This window comes from Zalophus californianus, chromosome 8 (assembly GCF_009762305.2).
Source record: "Zalophus californianus isolate mZalCal1 chromosome 8, mZalCal1.pri.v2, whole genome shotgun sequence".
In the NCBI taxonomy this organism is placed as follows: Eukaryota; Metazoa; Chordata; class Mammalia; order Carnivora; family Otariidae; genus Zalophus; species Zalophus californianus.
In genome coordinates this window covers 23,460,327-23,485,714 of record NC_045602.1, presented here as the reverse complement: position 1 = coordinate 23,485,714, position 25,388 = coordinate 23,460,327, and the positions used below count along the sequence as shown (strand labels likewise).

At 46.9% G+C, this 25,388-nt stretch overlaps 1 protein-coding gene across 9 annotated transcripts in view; it reads right to left on the bottom strand.

Annotated features, from left to right (window-relative positions):
- PLB1 (phospholipase B1) overlaps positions 1–25,388 on the bottom strand; it is a 152,720-nt gene that overhangs the window by 89,341 nt on the left and 37,991 nt on the right. For all 9 annotated transcript variants that reach the window (XM_027623350.1, XM_027623353.1, XM_027623349.1 and 6 more), the window contains 8 exons: positions 12,577–12,635; positions 11,195–11,261; positions 10,027–10,085; positions 6,532–6,572; positions 5,913–5,956; positions 2,827–2,917; positions 2,437–2,488; positions 600–686 (listed from right to left, as the gene is read on the bottom strand). In XM_027623350.1, the coding sequence (XP_027479151.1) occupies positions 600–686; positions 2,437–2,488; positions 2,827–2,917; positions 5,913–5,956; positions 6,532–6,572; positions 10,027–10,085; positions 11,195–11,261; positions 12,577–12,635 (500 nt within the window). The remainder of the gene's footprint in view (positions 1–599; positions 687–2,436; positions 2,489–2,826; positions 2,918–5,912; positions 5,957–6,531; positions 6,573–10,026; positions 10,086–11,194; positions 11,262–12,576; positions 12,636–25,388) is intronic.

The window sequence follows — 25,388 nt, the reverse complement described above, 5'->3', positions numbered from 1 at the left end:
ATTTATGTCACCATAGTCTGGGTATCTAAATCACCTCTTACACTCTCAGTTGATCCTAACTGGGACTAATCTCCATTAAAGACTTAAATCATAGATAGTCACCTACATTAATAGAAAGCACAGCCACACGTTTCATGTCCTGTTCCCAGGAATGCCAAAGAGCCTGGAAGTTACAGTTTACCTACATAAACACTAGCTGCCCCTTATCACGAGAGGCCATGGGCCAACAGGTGATAAGAGCACACATATCCTGCTTTATTTCCCAAATTCAGCACTTAAATACAATCAGAGCCACAAGAGGCAAATGATTTTTAACTAGGAAGCTAATTTTCCTTAGTCACAGAATGAACATTGACTCAGCCTCTCTACACCTCAATTTCCTTTTCCTGATATGACGGATGGTACGTTAAAAACACTCCTTCTGTATATGGCTCCTTAAGCCCTTAGGTATCAACACCCATTAATTATCTGTTTGCCCAAGTTCTGAAACAGCTACCACCAGGCCCAGCCTGACAGGTGTAGACCAGGAGGGCTTAGGGTCCTCCTCACTGCCCTCATCCCCACACCAGCAACCCTCTGCATCCCAGCCTGCTGTTTACCTGTTGGGTAGAGGGACAGAGGTGATCCTGGCTTGAGTTGCTGAAAAACACATTGATGAGCTTCCAGTCATTTTGAAAGTCAAGTTGCTGGGGAAAAAAAAGGGCAAGAGCATAAAAAGAGAGAGTGGTGAGACCTGGCATCAAAAGAACTGTTTTCAAGTTGTTCGATTTTACGACCCACACCCATAAAATCATATTTAAGGTTTTTTTTTTTTTCAAAAGAAGTACATGATAGGAATCTAAAGTTGTATAACTGCCGTAGAAGGCAATTTGGCAAAATTTTATCAAAAGCTATTTTTTAAGGGCATACCCCTTGATCTAATAAGTCCATTTCCCAACATGTATTTTAAGGAAACAAGGATACATGACAGATTTAGTTGCAGTGACGAAGCCTTGTTTATAAACATGAAAAATTGGAAACAACATAAATGTCTAAAATAGGGGACTGCTGTGTAAATTGGGGGACACTCATAAGATGTAGCCATTAAAAGGATGTTGGAAAATGTAATTATTGTCATGGGAAATATTACACAGAGAAAAGCAGGTTATAAAAAATATCTACATCTAGTAACATGCCTGTTTAATAAAACATATACAGATATATGTGCTTAGAAAAAACATGGAAGGGAATTTACACCAAGTTGTTAACAGTAATGATCTCTGGGTATCAGGTTGAAGGATGATTTTAATATTCCTTTTGTTTATCTGTGTTTTCTGACTTTTCTCTAATGAACATGTACGAATTGCAGAACAAAAAATAAACCTTCATTTTGTCTTTTAAGAGGCAACACGGTACACTCGAGGAACCCTGGACTGTGGCTCAGGCACTTTAGATGTTAGTTCTAACTAGCTGTGTGGACTTGGGCACATCCCAGACTTCTGGGGACTTCAGTCTCTTCATCTGTAAAATTACAGGATTGGGTTCAGGATCTCCTAGCCATTCTCCAGAAGGTTATGACTATTCCAGAAATTCTGGAATTCTCCCAGTAGGAGGAAGCATAGCTCCTGCACCTGTCAAGGTTCCTGTAGGACCTGGAGTGAGCTGGCTTTAATCCCCGAACTCTCTAATGAATGCACGGCTGGCTGAGACAGCATCGTCCTCTGGTTCCAGGGGTCTAGACTCAGGGCCCGGGGACAGCCAGCTGGGAAGCAAGATTTGCCTTGATTTGGTACTTGCCCATAAGGAGGGCACAAAAGATCAGAGGATGCTTATTGCAAACTCATATGAATTACCCAGTAAAGAGTATCTGAACTGGTAGGAGAGCAGGTACCAAGACCCCAGCCTGTATGTTACATCACTTCCACCTAAGAACCAAAACGAATATGGTAATAACAGCAATCAGCACCCCAATGACATTTACAACTACAGGCTTTCAATGAGCAATGCTTCTGTGCCGCGTACATCTGACACGCCCATTGAATCCTCCCTAAGCCTGTGCTGCAGGCTCTTTTATTACACCCATCTCATAAATGGGGGAACTGAGGCTTGGAGCCGTTAAGTGCCTTACCCAACAACACACAGCTGATAGGCCGAGAATTCAGGATTCGTACTCAAACCGTCTCCCCCTGGAACCCAAGCTCTCAACTCTCTCCCTAAGTGTGAAGTCATTTTTATCTGCTGACGTTGGGCAGCACTACGCAGTGAACGTAAGGAGAGGCCCTGTGTTTTAATGGACTCCAAAGACTCGCCATGGAAAGGGCATCTTTGGAGGGTCCCAGCCGCAATGCTTGCTGGGTTCAGGGCACAGTGGCAACAGGGGCCATGCACCACCCCACTCCAGTGTGTTCGGCCTGACTGCCTCGAGCAGACACAGGCAGCCCCAACCTCAGTCCTTACCTGGTCCTCCTTCATGTTCCTCACCAGTTCTTCTGCCTGCGCCTGCCAGTCTCTGCACAGAGGGAGGGGGCAGAGAGAAAAATCAGTCGGCTTAAACTTTGCTGAGGGCCAGAATCTTGCCCCTGGCCCCAGCGCAGGTGCCAGTCTCAGAGCCTGAGACCACACTGCTCCGCCCCTGGTTTCTGCAGGGCAGACACGGACCTGATTTTTAAAACGAGGCCCATCAGGCAGACTGAAATCTATGCAGGGGATGCACTTTGACTTTGATCTAATACAGACCTTTCTTTCTAAGCCTCTTTGACGTTGCCCACACCCCACCCCACACCCCGCCCAGGTGCCCAAGACAGGCAGGAGGACGCGGCCCCAGAGAAAACCAGAAATGGGACTTACTCAACACCAGGGTGGGGTACCACTCTCTTCCCAGGGACACACAGGGGCCTCAGAACAGAGGGGTTGAAATATCTGATGAGGTCTGAAAGGACTAAAGAGAGAGTTGCTTTGAGGCTGTGGTCCTGCCAGCTGGAGGGGACCCATGAAGGCTGATGCCCGTGGGCTGAGTTGCGAGGGTGGCCGCACCCTTCACACCCTTCACAACCACCATCGGCTGTGAGATCAGCCTGAGTGGGCCACTGGAAGTGAACGGAGCTAAAAGCCAGCATCTGTAGAGTGCTAGACCAAGCCAGTGCTGAGTATCTTATATGCGTGAAAGGGAAACTGAGTCTGGGAAAAGCTGAGCAAGCTACTCAAGGTCTCACGGTAAATTGAAGCTGCTGGGATTTGAACCAGGGCTTTTAAACACCAAGTTTTTACTGTTGTGCGCCATCGACTCATTAGGGAAAGTATGCTGGGACAGGGACCCTGGGAGGCTGCCTCCCAGCCCCCCTTCCTCCTCTTGAGAGTGACAGCAGGGCGGGAAAGCTCCAGGGAACACACGTCCCAGAGCTGACAGCCAGAGGACCGCTAAAAATAGTGCTGTCAGGAGCAGTTAAGTTGTGTCTTGCTCCCGAGAGAGGAGAGGGCAGAGCTGGGAGAGCGTCAGTGCAGGAGACGCCTCCCCACACCCGGGTCCTCCTCTCCTGTTGTCTCCATGCAGAAGCTCCTGGGGCTTTGTGGAAGCACGCGGCTGGCACTGGGTGGCAGGAAGTCAGGAGACCAGCCTCTTGGCTTTGTCCGCCTGGGCGGCCACCTAGGTGACATATGACCTGGGCTTCGTCCTCAACCCCAACTAATGAGCTTCCTTTTCTGAGTCCTGACAACTTGAAGGAGGAGCCCCTTCCCACATGTGGGGAGAAAACAGGAAGTTCGGAGGCCAGCTGCAGACGACAGTGAACAGTGCGTGCACCTGTGTGTGAGTGTGTGTGCGAGTGGGTGGCTGGGAATGGAAGACACTTTCCCTCCTTCACTGAAAGAGAGTCTGTGAGAGCAAATGACAAAACATGATACCTGGTGCTAGGTCTTTGAAAGAGCTTTCCAAAGTAGAAGTACCTGCACTCTATTACTCCTTTGTGATCAGATGTGACCATGGAGCTTTTCACATAAATCTTCCTATCATTTTGTTTTAGGCCTGCTGTGAACCTCATCTGTCCTTGCTACCTCTCTCTTTCCAGTGGGGTCAGAACAAAAGGTACAGGCGGTGGGCACCTGCGTCCAAAGGCATTCTGCCACATACTGATCGTGTAACTTTGGGAAAGTCTGTGTACCTCCCCGAAACTCAGTTTTCCCATCTGCAAAATGGCCATGGTGGGCGGGGGCATGACTAGATTTGAAGAACTCGGAGGTTTGGGGATTGAAGGACAGGTGGGCTGAGCCAGATGAAGTTGCGGCCAAGCCCAACATACCACTGCACTGGCCTGGATGTCCCTGGAGCTCCTTCCGCTCGGCAGACCCGTTTCCCCTCTGCTGGCTCAGCCACCCACCTGAGCTCCCGGGTCTCCACTCCTCCCCACTTTCCTATACAGTAAGTAGGCTGGATGCACCAGCAGCTACAGGTGAGTTCTGCCTTTGGGGACATTCAGGTGCAAAATCTGCTCTCACCGCCCTGCCTTCTGCGGCAGCACTGGGCAGTGGGCCTCCAGGTCACTCTGTCGAACGAAAGCAGTCGGGACTTGTTACTACATGGGTGAGGGACCAAACAGTGGCGACAAGTTGAGAAATCAGGCAAAGCAGAAGCTGTCTTTATGTGTCAGAGGCTAAACTATATCCCATCTTCCCAAATCCCCCAAATACACCACTGCATCTTTTTCCTACCATTTAAAGGTCAATAGGGCCAAACTGAGGCAGAGCTGTGACAGTCACCGAGTCAGTGGGAGCCTCCTCTTTTGGAGTGCTTTGACCTTCGGCAAGGGGACCCTCCAGCCATTTTGGCCCGCAGTATCCCCTCACCTGTCAATCAGACCCTGGAGGGCTGGACACCAGGTCTCAACCTTCCCTGCTGGATGATGAGGGCTGAAAGGATGGGCAGTCTCTTAGCCACCCCTTTCCCGCCCTGCTGTCACTCTCAAGAGGAGGAAGAGGGGCTGGGAGGCAGCCTCCCAGGGTCCCTGTCCCAGCACACTTTCCCTAATGAGTCGATGGCGCACAACAGTGAAAAGCTTGGTGTTTAAAAGCCCATCTCTGCAGAGAACCTAATAATCCCCAGGTCCTTGGAGAAATTCGCTGGCTGGATTGACAGGGCACTATCCACCTTGCTTGTCATTGTACCCGCTGGGGTGTCAGCTCCAGAGGTTTCCTGCTCTAATTAGGAAGTGAAAGGTGGTTTCCTTGTTCTTGACTTGTGAGCAGCAAGCTTAGGCGACTAACACACCGCGAGGCTAATTCAGCTGGCGTGAGGGACTTGGGGGCTTCCGAATGACTTAATAAAGTCGTAAGGGACCTCAGAGAGTAAATGAAAACAGCCAGGCCACAGATTGCATATTCATAAGCACATGCAGATGTAAAAAGGCCAACATGTTAACAATGATCATCTCTGGGTGGTGGGATTGCAGTTAATTTTTATTTTCTTCTTTTCATTGTCCTGAACCCAACTGACATATTTATTTTACAAGTAAGGGAGTTACTGCAAAATGAAATGGGCTGAAAATGAGACCTGGATCTTCTTGGTGCGGGGAGAAGGGAGTGAGAATGGTGGACAGTCTCCCTTGAGGAAGTGCTACCAGTCCAGCCCTGCGGTCCTGGGGGAGAAGGAGCTTCAGGACTCTGCTGCCCTTCATGTCTCCGCCGGGTCCCTTAACCTAATGCCTCCTGGCTTCTCTTTGCTTGGAGACCCTTGGACACATTTCTCACATCCCCCACCTTTTAGGGCATGTGACTTGCCATACCCTGGCTCCTTATCTGTCCTCTCAGAATGCCTCCCTACTTCTCCTCTGGCTCCATGAGGAAGTGGTCACTACGGTACACTCTCTTCACTAACCAGAATGTTGCTGTGTTGGGAGGGATAGGGACAGTCTGGAATCTGGCCGTGAAGACAAAGGACTCACCTGTCACCACTTCTATGCACGTCTGCTGTGGCCTTTGGTCAGTCCTGCAGGTAGAAGCAAACACATAAGCATCAGATTGCATTTGTCAACATTTTCCCTCAACTGGTGTGGTCTCGTTCATAACAGGCTGCGGCTCAGCATTGCTCTGGTTCTGGATTTATCCTTCCTGGAGCTAGAGACACACTGCAGTTGGCTATGGAGCCACCAAAATGGGGTGAACAGCTTTGTTGGACCCTCCTCTAGTCTGGTCCAAAGCTGGAAGGGGATGCAGCCCCCAGTGTAGAAGGAGACAAACCCTGGTCCAACCGTGCCTGCTTCCCCACAGAGAAGAGCAAGGAGACAGGGGGTGGGAAGCAAGAACGAAGTACTCAGCCCTTCCCACGTTTCCTCCCTAGTCACCCAGAGGACCCAGGGGGGATTTGTGGGCACAGGAGTGTTGGACTGGGAGGCAGGAGGCTTTGTTCTTGTCCTTGTTTGGCCACCTGCTCCCGAGGGCACCTGGAGCAAACCACTCCCCCCCCAACCCTTGGGTTTCCCCATCAGTGAAGCCAAGAGCTGAGAGCAGATCCTATGTGAGGCTCCTTTCAGCTCGAGGGCTCTGTGGTTCCAGGGTAGTTACCATTTTTGCTTCTCCAGGTCGACAGTCCCTGAGTCTGGAGGCTGGAAAAGATAGGAGGCATGAACAACCCAGCCAAGGAAGGCGGCAGAGCCTGTCCTTGGGAGACTCCAGCTGCCAGTCAGGCACCCCCTCCCACCAGCAAAAGGGAACCCACGGATCCAGAAAAAGGCCGAGTCTGCTCACAAATGTCAAGCTTCCTCGGCGGCTCGTGGGTCAGAACTCAGAGCACCCGAAGGTGTGAATGTTTTCTTCAGAACCGGAGACAGGGACAGGAGAGCATAGATTTAAATGTGGCTATGTAGACTGTTAACCTCTCCATAGACACACAAGGGATTGTTTTATTGTGTGACCATTCTAATCTGAAATTTTGTTTATTGCCTGTCTCCCCAGACTCAAAAATGTAAGTGCCACGAGGGCAGGAGTTTGTCCCATTTTGTTCTGGACTGTATTCCTTGGACCTCGGATGGCACCTGACACGTCCTAAGTATTCGATAAGTGTTTGTTGGCTGAATATTTTTTGAATGGACAAAGTAAGTTTCTGATTTTCCTCTTGGTAAAATGCTGGACAACACAGGACACGGTCTGCCGAAGAGGCTCGCTGGCTAGAGGACTGAGGCGGGACCCTGGGAGGCACCGGGGAATTGTGTCCTCTGCAGGGTCCTAGGGAACTTTCGAATTGTGCCCAGTATATAGAAAGTACTCGGTATGTATTAGCTATTGGCAGTAGTAGTATTTTCACAGGTCCTGACACAATTTTTCTCTCTCAGAATTCCTCAAAGACAGTGTCTCCAGGTGTGGTGGTGACAGGTGACAGTTGTACCCACACTGCCTACACCCAGTCTGCCGCTACTTCTCTTTAAAGAGCCTGTCTGTCCTTAACCACCCAGCTCAAATGACAACCAGCCTATGAAACTGGGTCACCCCTCTGGAGCCTCCTTGGGAGGGCAGGCTGACCGCAACCTTCCTCTAAGTGGGATGGAGACTTTTACTCCTCAGTAAGGAATTTGAAAGGCAAAATTTCCCAGGGAAAGGCAGCAAGTTAAACAAAAATCCCACTACAGCGCCAGTCAGGAATCAGAAACCAGGATGGCAGGCAGGTGAAGTCTGGAGGGAAGGCGGCTCCTGGGCTGAGACCAAGTGGACAGCCTGTGCCCAACCAAAGGGGATCTGAATGATAGCAGAGCTCTTGCCTAGAACAAGCTTGTTGGGGCTGGTGAGCGGAAGGAAATGGAGAGAACAAGAGGAACAAGGTGGGGGTGGGGACGGCGAAGAGCTCAGTGAGGAGTCCCAGAAAGGGAAGGCTGGGACAAACCCAGCAAACTCCTATGTCTCCATCTTGCGGGCAGCAGCCATATTCTTCCTTGGCTAAATGCAGGATGGCGCTAGGGATGCAAACCTAATTAAGACACAAACCCTGTCTTCAAGGAAGTTGATACAGTGGATTGTAACTTCCCGGGCATGGAAAATGTCTAGAACTCTTAGGTAGGCAAACAAAGCAAAATAAAAAACAAATCACAGATAGTATGTTGCAGTATAACCCTATTTTGGTTACTCTCTCTCTCTCACTGTATGTATTGGGTGTGTGTGTGTGTGTATTGAGGCAGAATAGGTGATCAAATGAAATCTTCAGTATTTTATTCTTACATGTGTTTTATTTGATTTTTTTCTTATAGTGAACATGCATCACGTATGTCAGCTTGCAAATAATTTTTACAAACATTTGCAGATCTGATCTTTAACGTTCAGTGAGGAAAAGGTTGTCCAGAGCAATTCAATAAACACGGGCTACGGGCACAGGTATGAAAGATTGTGCCTTGGTGACAGAAAGCTCCAGGAACTCAAAAGAAAAAAAAAGTACCAGCGTTATGAACTCTTTTCTAAGTTCACTGCTTTCCAGGATTTTTCCCGGACCTGATGAACCAGGCTAAATTCATCATCACAGGCTCTGGGCACACAGGAAGGCTGCCTCCTTGGAAGTACGCTCTCGGGTTTTACCCTGGAGGCTGGGCTGCCCGTCGTGTGAGAGTAATGATCAGGGATGGGGTGCCGGGCCAGCTCACAGGAGGAGAAAGGGGAGCTGAGTGACAGGCGGGAGCTCTGGGGTGTGCATAATTCATGAACGAGAGAGCTCCTGTGGAGCTGCCACCAAAGAAAGGACATCACGAGTCACCAATGGTAGATGGCTGGAAATTTAGAGGCCTGCCGCGGAGCGCTCCCTCCGGTGAATTTCCCGACCCAGATGGGAGAGTGTCCCAGTCCTCCAGCTCGGGTCACCTACTTCCCGGGCAGGGTGGGGGATATGACACAGGTGCTCTCCGTGACATGAAGCCTCTTTTCTCCTTTACCTCCCCTTCCACATCTCTCCCGCTGGACCTCCCCCTCCACCCCCATCAACACACCGTTACAGTCACACCCAGCACCAAGAAGGCGGTCGAGGGCAGGAGGCCCTGCTGCCAGGTTCCCCTGGCCCTGGTCTGTTTGCTAATGTCAAGGCTGGTTCTTTCTGGAGGGCTGGCACAGTGCCTGGGGAGGGGGCCGGGGCTGGTAGTGAGGTGGCCGAGGGGGCTGGCAGGGGTCCGGGGAAAGGGGTGGAGGATGCAGGGAGGACAGCCTAAAGCAGGGACAGGGGAGGGCCACTGGGAAGGAGCCTCAGTAGGTGCAGAAGGGAGGAAGACACTGAAGGGGATGGGGGTAGGGGATGTCTTGGTTCTGGGGCAGGGGTGCAGCCGCGGGGCTCTGAAGCAGAGCAGAGAACGCTGGCCTGATGGGGGTTCTGTTCAGTGGGGGCTGCTGGCCCTGGGGGCGGTGGGGCTGGGGACCCTTCCCGCGACCAGGCCAGGCGGGGCTGTGGGAAGCCAGCCCTGACTACGGAATCACGTTGACATTCGCGCTGCTCTCCAACCCCCTTCTCTCCAGACTCTCTTTCTGCTTTTCCCTCTCTCCTCATTCTTTCCACTTCTCTCCTTTACCTGACCATATAAAATAGGCCACTTAAAATCTATTAGCAAAGCTGGGTAGATTTTTTTTAAAGATTTACCTAGCAGGTAAGGACATTTTTTTCTTTATCTCATAAATAAAGCTTAAGAAATGATTTTTAAAATTCTGTGTGATCTTTAACTTATCAACTGGTTTAATTTATTAATGAGAACCTTTGAAAGTTTCCTCATCTTAATGTAAGTGGAGGCATTCATTTGATATTAAGAAAGAAAGAAAGAAAGGAAGAAAGGAAGAAAGGAAGAAAGGAAGAAAGGAAGAAAGAAAGAAAGGAAGAAAGAAAAAGAAAGAAAGAAAAAAGAAAGAAAGAAAGAAAGAAAGAAAAAGAAAGAAAGAAAGAAAGAACGGACGGACACAGACCCTCCAGGTTTTACAGTGTCCCCAGGTCAGAGAATGTTCTTCTCTCCCAAAACAAAACATCCTGCCTGGCTGCCAGGAGTTCAGTCTGAGGCTTCCAGTCCCAAACCCTGACTCCCACCTCTGTCTCCTTGAAATACTCACAGTTTCCACATTGCCCATGGCTGCCACAAATTTAATATCAGAAGGTCTCACCGAGTGGACTGCAAAGACAAGAACCCATTTAAGAAGGTCAGATCTACCTTCCCCAAGGTCTGAGCCAAAGATGCCAAATGGGAGGGGCAGACGCACATCCGCCAGCCCGAGGTGGAATGCTGAAGACCAGGAGGTCACTGGGACCCATAGGAAACCCTGCTGGAAAGAGGATCACTCTTCTCTGCAAGCCACAGGTGTCCCATGGAAGGTCGCTCATGGCCCTCCTTTTCCCTCCTGCCTGGCCTTCTTTCTGTCTCTTGCTTCCCTCTGTCCCTTGGCTCTACATTTCTGGGCTCCCATTCATATGTAAAGGGTGACAAGTTGAAACGCAAACCACCTGGGTACAAAAGGGATAATGTTAGCTTGAGCGTCAGAGAACATCCCTCAAAGTCTGTGAACACACATAAATGTCAGATGCAAGCTATATGCAAATGGTACACCAGGAAGCCTCCGTAACCCACCTGGGCCAACAGCATTTTTAGGATTAAGTCTCCCTAGAAACCACTGACCTCCTGATCATGTTACAGGGCCATTAAAAGTAAACCTCCTAAAGAAGCCGTTTCCCAAGAGGTATATCGATTTCCTTTTCTAGCTACGCTCCTTATATAATGGAAGAGTAAGAATAGCATGCTTAACTGGAAACTCTGATAAGTTAGGGCAACGCAAACATAAGCAAAGCCATTAAACACGGTCTGTAATGCAGCCATTTAATAGGATAAAGCCAGAGAAGACAGCCAGCTCCAGAGCAACACTCATACCATCCAGGTGTCAGACAAATCTAGCCCATTATAGGAGAAAAATGTCTATGGCAGCTACTACAGCTTACATCCAGGAGGGCAGGCGAATGACCAAGCTCCAACCCACAGCTACTGTGGCACCACCTGCACCCCCAGAGGTGAGCTCCCGGCAGTCACCCTCACCCGTGTGGCCACGTTGGTTTGATCTCTGGTGGCCCTCTACAGAAACGGCCAAGGGGAGAGGAGGAGATGTGAAGGGTGCAGGCTGGAGAAGAGGCCTGGATGGCCAAAAGATGCAAGAGGAGTAGGGTCGGAGCCTCTGTTGGCCATACCAGGGAGAAGCTGCCAGGCTTCTAAGTTCATGGCTCGGGGCCACATACCTGACTTAGGAGGCATGCTGGATCCTGACTTCTCTGAGTTGCATGGGAATGGAAAATTCTTCAGTGTCTGCAACCGAAACCAAACATCAGAAACATCAACCGCCTTACAAAGAAATACGGCAGGTCCTGAAACCTCAGTGTACTTTGACCACGTACTTGTTCCCTCTAGGCTCAAAATCTAGAAGCAACTATGATTACCCGTTGTCATGTTCATCTAACTCCATACCCTGTTCACCTAGTAAAAGGGGACGTGTGTCTATTGACAATGATCTTACCAAGTGGCAGGTAAGGATGTCTCAGAACAGTTGGGGTGAGGTGGGGTGCAGGGAGGAAAGAAAAATAAAGAAAGAATAAAAATCGATTCTTGGGATGATGAGAAAGATCTGGAGACAGAGAGTGGTGATGGTTGCCCAGCAATGTGATTGTCTTAATGCCATTGAATTTTACACTCAGAGATGGTAAAAATGGTAAATTTTATGTTATGTGTATTTGACCACAATAAAAAAAAATAATTAAGGGACCCAGTATATATAGACTAAAAAGTCAAAAAATCCATTCTTTGCTATCATATGTTTTTTATATTATCTACTTTCCCTCTTTTAATTTGATTATCTACACAAAAGCAGATATAGGAAGCATTATGTTTATTTGCTGCTGGAAACGGTAAACTGGAAAATGGGAACTCTCAAGTCCCCCCCCCTCCCCCGCCCCCAGACTGGTGTGTCCTAAGCCAGAGGAGCTGCTGAGAGCAGAGGAGGGACTGGGTGACCAGTACTCAGGTCCTCAAGACCATCCGGGCCTCCTCAGATCCCCATGCAAGCCCAGAGCATCCTGTGCTTCTGTGAATCACATGGAAGGCTTGGGGAAGGGAGATCAGGTTTTCTCCCCAGAAGCAAGAGAAGAAAGGGAACTATTCCAACAGGGGAAAACAAGCAGTAAAGAAGGTGCTTGACCACATCTCGCTGTTACAAGACACAAGTTAATTTCTTGGGAATTACTAATTTGGGTAAGAGATAAAGAATTTATGCTCAACTCTTATCTTGTGGACGTTCTAGGAAGACCTCACCCAGATGCCTTCAGATAATTCACAGCATCTGCTTCAAAGTTCAAAGAGATAACAAGCCCATTTATAACTCTTTATGGACATTTCTAGGAACCACCAGCTTAGTCTGCAGGGGTGATGAGCCCCAAATTCCAGGAGATAGAGTTGCGCTACCTCTGTTGTGCCAGGCCACCTGACTGTCCCTGGGGGAAGCAGCTCATCCAGCCCGTTTCTCCCAGGCTTCAGGGAGGGGCTTGCCAATTTGCATCAAGAATGGATTTACCGGCTAGAAAGGAAACCCCGCTCCCCCCACTTCTCCCACCAGGACAAAGCACCTCACCTCCAGCGATCGTTGCTCTTCTGTGTTCTCTCCAGGCGAGGTGTGGGCCTGGGTGGGTCCTAAAAGAAAGCAAATATAGCTCAGATTATTTAGCTGGAAATAACACTTGCCCAAGATTTGTTGCTTTCCTGCTCTTCCTCCCAGCCCTACCTATGTGCCCAGCCTCAGTAATGTCCCCTGTGTTAGGAAAGTCTAGATTCATTCCTCCAACTATCACCTCCATTGTCTGGGACACATGCTTCCTTTAATGCAGCCTATGAAGGGAGAATCTCCAGGTTGAAAAGCAGAAGTGTGAGCTGGGAGGGGTCAATACTAACCCTGTATTGCATTATTATCTAGCATGTTACCACAGATTACCTTTACTTCTCCCTTAGCAAAGGGCAGAATTCTTGAAGACGGTACGTTGGACGAATACCTGCTGTTGTTTGGGGATCCGGGACAAAGAAGGGAAGGCAAAAGACCTTCTGGAATTGTCTGAAGGGTTATGTGAATTTAAGAGCTAATTGTAGGATCCCCAGCGGCTATGACTGTACATCATGGCTGGACAGGAGCTGTCCCGAGGGGTCTTGCTGACTGTGAGGTGGAAGGGAAGAAAAGGCAGGTAGAGAAACAGCAAAAACACTATCCTCATCCCAGTTTTACTCTGGACCAGTCTTTTAAAAATATTTGCATTTTCTTTACCTTTTAAAAATATACTTTACATATGACAAAAGATTCATCTTAAGTGTCTAAGCCAATAAGTTTTCCCATAAAACATCTTAAATGTACAAAAAACAGTGTAGTACAATTAACAGCACTCTTAAGTAAAGGAACAAAAATCCACCCACAGTTCCACTACCCCAATAACCAAAAGTGATTTGTTCTCCCTCTTGGGTCTATCATCAGGCTCCGGAGCAGGCACACTGTCCATTCCATCAGTGTGGATGCAATCTCGTGTCCCGCAAGTTCCCCTTAATATTGCGTCGTGAACATTTTTCATGTCGCCATGTCATCTCGATGTTTACTCTAACAGCTTCGTGATACATTTATGATATTGACACGTAATTGGACATCCCAGTTCCTGGTGACATCGGACTTCTCCCTGCCCAGTTCTCTGCCCAGAGTGCACGCTCTTTGTCAAAGGCTGGTGAGAGCTCCCCAACAGCATTAGACAGTGCTGAAGGCGGGGGGCTGACTTGGGGGAGAGGGCTTGATTCCTTTGCTACCTCCACCTTCTTTTTGACCCTGAAAAGAATTTATCTGGAGTTTCACAAGCAGAAGAGTGTATTTCATTGCCTGCCTGTCGTAAGATCGGGCACTGGTTTCCATGTTAGAGCTCGTGGCCGCAATGATGGCTATAACTTGCCCCCAGATCTCAGTGGCAAGTTTTTAAATTCCCAGAAGAAAGCTTTCTGGGCAGAATGAGCCACATGATGGGGATGCACAGAATTGTGGATAAGCACGGAGTGCCAGCAAAGGCCAGAGCAGGTTTGTAATGGGAGGGAAGAGGAGTGGAGGGCAGGTAGAGGAGGGTAGAGGAGGGCAGCTGGGCTGTGGAGCTGCAAATGCCAGGCTCCTCGTCTATGAGCAACAGGGACCTCATGCTGATGTTTAAAAAGATGAGTGTTAACATGTATTTTAAGATGATCAATGCTCTGGGAGTAGTGAGGCTGATGAATTAGCAGGGGCAGAGAGGTGAGACTATTTTTGTAATATATTTTTTTAAGATTTTATTTATTTATTTGACAGAGAGATAGAAGAGCACAAGCAGAGGGAATGGCAGAGGGAGCGGGAGAAGAAGCAGACTCTGCACTGAGCAGGAGCCTGATGCGGACTCGATCCCAGGACCCTGGGATTATGACCTGAGCCGAGGGCAGACGCTTAAACCATCTGAGCCACCCAGGCGCCCTGTAATAATTTTTTTTAAGCTAGGCTAAACATGTATATGACAGCTAACACTTATATGCAGCCTCTACGCGCCAGGCTTTCTAAACCCTTACATGAAATAATTCATTTACTCCCTACAACAGCTCTAGGAGATAAAAGTCATTATCTCCACTTTGTGGATAAAAGAGGCTCAGAAAGATTAAATGACATTTTAAAGGTGACACAGTTAGTAATGGTGATAGCAGGATTTGAAAATGGGCAGCCTGGCCTCTGTAGGCTGTGCTCATGGCCAACAAACTAAGTGTAAGTCACAGCCCAAGATCCAGATCAGGACTCGGCACACATTTTCTGTAAAGTGCCACATAGTCCATATTTTAGGTTTTGCAGACCATACTGTCTTGTCACTGCTCAGCTCTGCAGTAGTGTGAAAGTGGCCACAGACAAGATAAAAACAAATTAACTTTATGGAGACTGAATTTGAATTTCATATAATTTTCATATGTCATGAATTACTCTTCTATTTTTCCCAACCATTTACATTTTTAAAAAACCTTTGTGGGTATCAACGAACTGATTTTTTTTTAAGATTTTATTTATTTATTAGCCAGAGAGAGAGAGAGAGCACACAAGCAGGGGAGCAGCAGGCAGAGGGAGAAGCAGGTTCCCCGCCGAGCAGGGAGCCCGATGCAGGGCTCGATCCCGGGACCCTGGGATCATGACCTGAGCCAAAGGCAGATGCTTAACCAACTGAGCTACAACAGGCATCCCTCAATGAACTGATTTTAAAGTTTATATGAAAAGGCAAAAGACCCAGAATAGCTAACAGAATATCGAAGCAGTAAGAAGTCACAGAACTGACACGATCCAACCTCAAGACCTACTATAAAGCTACAATATGATATTGGCAGGGAGAACAGACAAATAAATCCATGGGACACAAGAGAGAGTCCAGAAATAGACCCATGTAAATAAAGTCAACTGATCTTTGACAAAGAAGCAAAGGCAGTACAACAGAGAAAAGATAGTCTTTTCAACAAACAGTGTTGGAATAAGTGGACATCCACATAAAAATAAAAGAATCTAAAAATGTAAAATTCATTTTTAGCTCACAGGTCATCCAAAAACAGGCATAAGGCTGGATTTAGCCCATTGGCCATTATTTGCCAAACCAATGCCTGATCTGTACTGCTTACTGTAAAGAGATCATCAAGCTTAAACAGGAAAACTGGCATCTCTGGTGATCAGCAATAGCCTTTAGCCCCAGGAACCCCAGATGGGAACCTGGGACCTACCTCCAGATTGCCGGGTAAAGGATCGCTGGTGCTGGAAGCCACCTATGCCCTGGTCTTTGAGAAATGTCCCATTCTGTACATCTCCCAGTCCTCCAGGCTCCAAGCCTCAGATACAAAAAAAACAAACAAAAAACTCTCCTCAAAGAAACCCTTTGGTCCCCTGCCATAAAAAGTAGTTTCCTTTAAAAAAGATTTTTATGACTGTGAATACACTCAGCACTCTATAATTTCTAAAACAAAAACAAACAAACAAAAACCTTTTAAATCAAATAATATAAGCAGAAAATCTAGCCCGGTGCCTGTACAAACATATACTGAAATATGTTCATTTTGATGAAAGGTGCTGTTCATTATCAAAACTACATTTTGTAGTAGCAAAAGTTAAAGTTTTTCTTTCAAGAAGTAGGACTGGATTGAGAGCTTCCAATCTGCTGACTCTAGATCTAAAACGTTTTAGAGGGGCTCAAAGGAGCCTGTTTTTGAAGACAATAGATGGATCCCTACATTTTTTCCTGCAACCACTATGGAATCTTCTGGGCATTAATTTTTTGCTCTGCAGACATCCTATTGTGCATTTCCACACTCTATGTGTGTGTATGCATGTGTATACATGCGCCTCCACTGGGAGTCATAAAGGCAGCAAGAACTTGAGACGTCAATAGCCAAAGAGAAAGGAAGCGAAGAGTGTGGACCCAACATTTGATGCCGGTTTTACCCTAGAACCGTTTGCCAAATCTTGGACAAGAGACATCAGCAGGTAAGAGGCTAAGATGCAGTGCAGAGCTTTGGGCAGTTCTGTGGAGCTAGAGGAAAACACTGAAATTTAATGCCCATCAAGGAAGAGGGGCCTAGTAAATTTCCCAGGTTTCAGTTGGTGCTTCAAAGAGCTAGACCCTTGGAGTAGGAATAAACCTGAGATAGACCCATCCTCCAAATAGATGGAAGTTGGCTTTGAATCATTTTTATTCTCAGTTAGATTAAGGTGATCTGCCCCTACCTGTCTACCCTTATGAAGGAAGATAGCACCACTTACCACATGGAATCTTATGTCTAATGCTTGGCTTTCAATTAAAAAAAAATTACCAGGAAACAACACCAAGTAAACAGAAACCAAGAGAGATTAAAAAAACAAAACAGACAATAGACAGTGAAAAGTGGTGGACTAATAAATGGGTAACATCCACAGCTCTGTTAGCCTGGTGTCTTTTTCCCAGTTAGAGTGAGAGGTGAACCAATCAGATATTAATTCAGGAAATGAGAAAGGCTAAAATATGCTCTTCACTTACTCCTGGCTGGCTGGAAATTTACACATGTGCTAGAAAGACCTAAAAGAGCCCTAAGTAAGAGAAACTTGAGAATTGATTGAATCTTTGTGTTCCTCCCGCAACCTACATACAGACCAGTAAACAGAGCCTTACAAGCCCAAGGCGTTTGAGCATGACCTGTCTGAATCACTGACTGATCACTAAAGTGTGCAGACCCAGGACTGGCTACTAGGAGGCCAGGTTAAAGAGATAAAAATAAGGAATGAAAACCTGATCAAAGACATCAGTGGCTACACACCATGAAGGAGACCGATGCCACTGTTTATGTCTAGGCAAATTCCCAAAAACCTTCAGAAAATCAAATGAATCCAGAATTTTGACATTTTTATTGAACATGTCCAATTTGCAACCAAAAATTACTAGACATGCCGTGAAACTGAAAAGTGAGTCTTGTACTCAGGGAAAAAAAAATGCAGTCAATGGAAATCAGTTCTGAGTGGGCCCAGATGTTCGATTCTGCAGGCAAAGTTTTCAAAGCAGCTACTGGATAGATGTTCAAGGAATTAAAGAAAATAAAGACTAAAGACTCAACACATAGAAGTTATTAAAACAAAAGAAATCCAGAGTTGAAAAATACAATACTGAAAGATTTACTGGATTGGCTCAGCCACAGACCTGAGATGGTAGGAAAAAAAATGTGTAAACCTCAAGACAGATCAATAGATCAATAGAAGGTACATTTCTGAAAAATACAGAAGAAAAAAGATTGAAGAAAAATAAACAGAACCTCAGAGATCTGTGGCTACTGCCAAACACATAAACATATAGGTAATGAGTCCCAGCAGAAGCAGAGAAAGAGGCAGAAAGGGATTTGAAGAGATTAATGGCTGAAAACTTCCCACATTTGAAGAAAAATATTGAGCCACAGATCAAAGAAGATGGGGGAAAAAAAAAGAGAACAACAAACCTTTAAGGGAGGGAAAACACAAAGAGAATTCTACCCAGATACTTTAACTGTAGTAATTCATGTGTCTAGGTGTAGTTTTAAAGCCAAGGAGAAAATTTCAAGAACAGCAGAAGAAAATCACACACAGGAGACCAACATCATGATTAACAGTCAACTTATCACAAACAATGGAGGCCAGAAGACGGTGGAATGAGACATTCTAAATGTCACAAGGAAAATGATCCCATATAGAAGCATAGCAACATAAGAAGGAATAAAGTACAGAGAGAGTGAATATGTAGATAAATTCAAAGTAATATTCACTGTATAAAACAGAAGCCAGCAAACAATGGCCCATGGGTCAAATCTGCCCACAGCCTATTTTTGTATGGCTCTCTAGAGAAGAATGGTTTCTACATTTTCAAAAGTTAAAAAAAACAAAGAAGTACATGTGATAGAGACCATGCATGAGCCACAAACCCTACACTATTTACCGTTTGGCCATTTATAGAAAAAATTTGCCACCTCCAATATAAACAATAAAAATAATGTAGTGTGGAGTTTAAAACATGTGACATCTTGCTGTGTGGGCAGATTTGGAGAGAGTAAATGGAGTCACACTGATAAGGCTTTTCCTTTATCTGGTAAATGATGAAAGTACTCATTTAATTAGATTTTAATAAGTCAAGGATGCATGTTGTGATTGTAAATGCCACAATCACAACAAAACCACGTATAATCAGCAAGCTCATGTTGGGCAGGGTAGGGTACTGGAACTGAGACCATAAAAATATGTAATCCAAACAAGGCAAGAAAGGAGAAAGGATCATAAAATACATAGGACACACTGGAACCTAAACAGATATCCTGTTTAAACACACTTGGGAAGACCAGAGAAGAAAAGCTAAAGGAAGGTGTAGGAGACCTTCCTTCAGCATCTAAAGGGGGGATAGCCTTGTTCCATGTGACCCCCAAACCAAGAATGGAAACAGGTCATCCTTGGTAGAACAGCCAGAGCTCCTGGAACAAGAATGGGCCTCTCGGGGCGCTGGTCCAAGCAGAGACAAGGGATCAGGGCAGGCAGGTGGCACACATACCAGGCAGACGTTGGGAGCTTGGTGACCCCTGATCTGGTCAGTCCGTACCTCTGTTTCCTCACCTAAAGATGAGGTTTCGTACTACCTGCCTTGTGGGACTACTGGAAGGATTAAATGCATGCAAACATAAAACACGGTATCAGACGCTGGTAAAGGTCCAACCAGGGAGATGGTTAGCACAGACCACTTTTCAGACCCTTCCAACCTCAACATTCTGGCATTTCCTCATAGAACTACAGAGTTCATGTTTTAACTTGATGATCTGAATCAATCGTCCATGGTAACTGCAGGGGGCGTACCCGTGTCTGGAATCCAAATATTAAGTGTTCGGACTGGAAGACCCAGCTGGAAACTCAGGACCCCTGGGTGCTGTCCCCACAGACCCTGGAGTGACCTGGCCTTCACTCCAGTCCTCTGCTTCCCACCAGGTAAATAGGGAGAAAAATTCTTGCCTATTCCCACAGCACCCCAAGGTATTGTGGAAGAAATGATCAAAGCTCTTGTGGAATGACTGAACCCCCATGGATTTTTCCTCGTTTTGAAGGTTGTCTTAGCCTCAAGCTCATGGATCTACAAAGGGCTTTGAGCTCCCTGAAAGACTCCCATCTCAATAAGGTCAGGAAGGAAAAAACCATGTACTTTTCCACCCTGATGGGCATGAAAGAGAAAGACATCTGTGCACACTGGGAGAAAGAGGTTCGGCTGAAATCAGTCATCCAAGTAGGAAGAGCCATGACCACTGGGGTTCTGGAACCAACAAAGAGTCATTGGAGCATCAGACCTGGCTAGGTAAAGTCGCACATGAGTCTCCTTAGGGATGCACCCTTCTGAAGCAGAGGTTCTCAACCCAACACCTGCTGCACCCCCGAAGACAGACACTCAGGTTTGATGGGCCTGGGGTGGGGCCTGGGTATCCTGGGCACCAGCAGTTTTTAAAGGTCCTTTGGGAGATGTGCCTTCGAGGTTGAGAGCCCCAACTCTTTGCGGAAACCCAAAGTGTGTTACCCCAACAGATGGCCAGGGGTAGGTAGGGTGATTTCAAAAAACAAAAGTGGAAACAGCTCATGCTCTCTTATTGAGAGATCTCCTTCATGTTTTTCCACTTATACTGTGTCTGGGCACCATTTTCCACCCTATCCCTGCCTTAAGGAAAGACGGCCATTTTGTGACCTCAGTCAAGAATTAATCTCTCTGAACCTCAACTTCCTCACCTATAAAATGCGGATAGGACTAGTTCCCTGGCCTTCTTCTTGAGCTTGTTTTACAGATCAAAGAACAGAAACTGCGGTGTGAATAGGAGAGGGCTATCCCCATGCTAGGGGATGACTTGTCTCCCTGGATGAAAGGAAGGCACTTGCCCTGGGCAGTTGGGGAGGACTTTCAAGGCCAACACTTATGGAATTAAGGACACTCTTTGGTGTACATGAAATTCTTGGGCTCTTTGAAAAGTGTAATGTCCTCACAGCACCCCTAGAGGGTAAGTAATAGCAGGATTTATAACCCTGTTAACATTTTTACAGGCTCAGGGAGGCTAAATGACTTCTACCAGCTCACACAGACCGCACCGGCAAGGGGGTGGGGGAGCCCTCCACCAAGCAGTGAGCTGTGCTGGTGACCCAGGAAGGGGAGGGTCCAAGTCAGCCAGTATTTGTCCCCTGTACTGTTTGGACTGTAAGCAGGTCTTCTGGGCTTTATCTGTCATTGCATGCAGCACCTCCTTCCCATTCACACCCAAGGGCCTGTGGGATGCTGTGGTCACCTGCCAGCAAGCGCCCCACGGGACCACCTGGGGGTGCTGTGCTCTGAGGGTCACAGGATGTCAGCGTCCTTCCCTCAGTGTGGTGGTGGTCCCATGCCATAATCTGTGGAAGGTGACATGGAGGACCAGAGAATCTTCCTAGGGTAGCTAGACTAACCTCTGAATGCTTGTCTTAGAAGGGCCAAGGTGGACAGATCTCTGATATCATCATGTTTAATGTCTCAGGAAACTAAGACCCAGAGAGGTTCGCAAACTTGGCAGAGATCACTCAGCAAGTTACTAAAAAGTCCATAGTGCGGCATGATTTTTCCTTAACCTGGTCTGATATGCTTTCCTTGGGACCAAAGTCTTTTTGAAAGAAGGTTCTATAAAAGGCTTATTGTGTGTGTTGTTCTGTAGCCTGAGTTCCCAGTATATGGAAACATATTCTTCTGTCCTGTCTATAAGACCAGTTTTTTTTAGCTGCCCTAACTCATCAGTCAATCTCAGTTTATCATGAGGATGCCAAAGACTGGTATAGGATTAATGCTGTCACAACCTCTGGGTAGACATATCCTCTACTCTGATGACTGTACAAAACACATGAGAGATGATTTGGGAAGTCCCAAACCAACATTCTCTACATACTCCCTGTCCTGAGCTGACGACCCCAGGGAGACCCCACCACCCAGGACAGAGTCCATTCCAGACAGAGGCCAGTGCACCCTCCTGTCTCCCTCTCCTGAGGCCCACCCAGTATCCAACATCATACCCCCTGTGACCCAGGAGAGGGAAGAAGGCTCTAGGGAGCAGTCCTCATGGGAGAGGGCATATTCACAGCTGACTTGAGGTTTTGCCCCGGCTCACTTTATGACCTCAGATGAGGAATGCTTGGCTTGTAGATTGTGTTGTCCTCGGCTTCCTCAGGAGAAGAGTTAAGGCAGGCCCAGAGCCAGGAATGACAACCCGAAGAGGGTCCACTAGTGAAGGTGAACAAGTGCTCCCTCAGCAGCCCGAGCCCAGACTCCTCCTCCCACACTAATCTCCATGATCACGCCCAGCTCCAGCAACCCCAGCCAGAGCTTTAAAGGGGACCAGGGACCCTCAAAGCTAGACATGGGCATAGCAGTGATTAGTGAACTCCGACAGGAAGGGAATCTCAGGGAGCTGTGTGGGGGCCTCATGCCCCCCCGCCCCATTCAGAAAGGTCTCCTCCCAGAGATAACTGGGAGGTCCTGGTGTGAAGAAGAGAGCACTGTTCTCACTGAGATGCAAGAACATAGGAGGAGATGGTTGCCTAAGGCAAGAGAAAAGCACACAGCCTTCCCAGAGCCAAGCAAACTCCCCGCTGGGCCTCTTTCTTGGAGCCAGGCACATGAATTCACCAGCATGCTACCTCTTTCCATGCATGGCCTTGTATGTCTGAAGCTGGCTGACTCATCTTGCCCAAAATACCGCTTGCATTAGGCCACTCCCAACCCCCCCCCAACCCCCTGCCCTGAAGAACCTTTAATAGCTTCCCACTGCCCACATAGCGAATACAAATTCCAGGCTTGCTACGTGACCTTGGGCAGGTCACTTAACCTAACCTGCCTAAGGGTTCAGTTTTTGTTAATGTTTAAAAAAAAAAAAAAAGATTGGGAATAATCCTTTTAGAGGTCTCTTTAAGCCAAAAGACACTAGGATAATCTCTATCATTTTTGGATTTCAAAATCCTCCCCCAACACCAACCCTGCCCTCCGCTCAGCGGACCTGCTCCCTGCACTAGGCATGCTGAGCCCTGACTCTCCCTCTGAGGGTGCTGCTCCCCGACTTGCATGCCCTCCCCACGCCTGTGTTTATCTGGATCCCACGCAGCCCTCAGAGCACATGAAACTTCTCCAACCCACGTTCACCTCTCCGTTTTCTAAAGCCTGTTGCCTTTATTACATCTACTTCACCTATTTTGGTACCGAATTCTTCTCCAGTGATTTTATGCAAATCAGTTCTCTCTCTCTCTCTCCAGAGGGTTCCTTCCTTTGGTCTATTATCTACCAGCCAGGCTCAGCTCAGCTCGGGTTCTTAGAAGGGTGCTCAGACACTTCACTGTCAGTAACAGAAATGCAACTTGATGAAAAGGATGATTGACAATTAAGTCCTAAAAATCTACAAGGTGCAGATGACAAGCCAGGAGAGTAGAACTCCTGAGCCCCCCAGAGAAAACCCCTTCACTGGGCGTGCTGCTCAGAGCAGGAATTTAGAGGGAAGTGAGTGGGTTTGGGGCAGGGCTGGGGATGGGGATGGAGGCATCTGCTGTAGAAGAGAGTCTGACACTGAGTTCTGGGGATGGCGGGGCCACCAACTAGATAAGGGACTCTAGCAAGTCCCCGCCCCTCTCTCTTCAGTAACTGGAAGAATCTGGGCTACCAGAAGTTCTTCAGGGTTGCTTTCTACTTTTATTTGGAGAGAGTATTTCTAGAAGGCTGGGCTGGCAACCTAGTACAGGGCTCTGTCCAGGAAGGAGTCTAGGCCTCTGTAAGACAAATGTTGACTAGCTTTACTTGTTCTAGTAAGGGAAGAGGTATTCCTTTCCTCACACGATGGGTTCACTCAGCTCCCACCTTTGGCTTTACAGCGGCAGGCCTGGCGTGGGTGCGTACCAAGGCAATGAGTTTTCATTCCCCAGCATGACAGTCTCCCGGGGAACTGCTGCCCCGTTCCAGGAAAACGGAATTCTAGCAAATATTGTGCTTTATTAGATAGGTGATTTCTTGCCAACTGCAGTTTTGAGGTAATGCTGTTTCAGTTTTATACACTCAAACTTTCAGAACAGGAACTTGTTTCCATGGGTGTTGTTGGTTGAGCCCCTTCAAAGCTTAAATAAGCCGAATTGTGATTCTTCCCTCCCTTGGGCTGGCCTGTGACATAGGGTGGTGGGGAGAAGCCCTGTCTTAGGACGCAGGCTCAAGACTGAATTCTGGCTCTTGTACTTATAGCTAGATAACCTTGGGAAAGTTACTTAATTTCTGAGTCTCAGTCGTCTCATCTGTAAAATGAGGATAATATATCCCTCTTACAGGGAAGCTGTTAAATACGTACGGTGGTTAGTGTGGGTCTTGGCTGGCTCTTCTGGGGAAACTCACACTGTGAGTTTGGTTTGAAGTGACCCTCAAATGTCAGTTTTCCCAGTGCCAGACAGAATGACATTTATGCAGTTTCTGAAGACAGGCATCTTCATCCTAGGCCCGGAAGAGTCTAACAAATAACCTTTGGAGGAGTCTGAGTGGCACACAATAAAAAATAACTAAACACAGAAAGAAAGAAGGTATCCAGGATCAAGAATTAGCAGGAAAAAAAATAGAGCAGAAACAGATACAAGACTTTGGATATGAAATTATCAGACCAAAAGTTTTTTTTTAAAGATTTTATTTATTTATTTATTAGAGAGCAAGCAAGAGAGAAACATCACGAGAGGGGAGAGGGTCAGAGGGAGAAGCAGGCTCCCCGCCAAGCCGAAGCCCCATGTGGGACTCAATCCCAGGACTCCGGGATCACGACCTGAGCCGAAGGCAGTCGCCCAACCAACTGAGCCACCCAGGCACCCAAATTATAAAACTACTATGTTTAAAAAAAAAAAAAGAAAAGAAAAGAAAACTTGATATTTATGGGAACCTAAAATTATTTTTAAAAGTAACATTATAAATTTGGTACAGAACTAAATGTAAATTAAATTTGAAAAATAAAGCCAATTTTCAAAATCTTCAATGACTGGGTTTAACAGCAAATTGGATACAACTGAGAGAATGGATAAATTAGGGCATATGTCATAATAAATTTCTTAGAATGCAGTAGAGAAAGACGAAAAGATGGTATGGTTGGACGAGAGGCTAAGAGACATGGTTCATAAAGAAAACCAGACAAACATTTAATTGGCACTACAGAAGGAAAAGACAGAAATAATAGAGTAGAAGCAATATTTCAAGAGATACTGGCTGAGAAATTTTAAAATGTATAAAAGATAGCAAGCCATAGACTCAGATCTACTATAAATGCCAAGCAAGATTAATTCACGGAAATTAATGAAATAGGAAACATACAGTTTGGATGGTGGTATATTTTTCCAAAGATGGCCATGGCATTTCCTTCTATCCTGCATGCCCCTTGGCAATGTGGCTTTTGCCACTCTTCTCCCGCCACCCCCCAAGAGGTGAAGTCTATTTCCTTCCCCTTGTATCTAGGCTGGCCCTGAAACTTGCACTGACCAATAGAAGCAGCAGGAATGACTCTTGGGCCTAGGCATTAAGAGGCCCTGTGGCTTCAGGTTTTGCTCATCTGGGGCCCTGAGTCACAAGGTACAGAAGCCCAGGCTGTCCTTATAGGAAGGCCATGTGGAGGAGCACAAGGACATCTCAGTACCAAGTCCCCAGACGTGTCATTTTAGATCCTCCATGTCAGTCCCATACAACACCATATAGAATAGGGACAAGATGTCCCAGCTGAGGTCTTCCCAAACTGCAGATCCACTGAACTGTGAGCAAATAAAACAGTTGTCATTCGTAAGATGTAAGGTAATTTGCTCTGCAGCAATAGACAAGGATGACATAGATGATCAATAAAGCCAAAAATTAG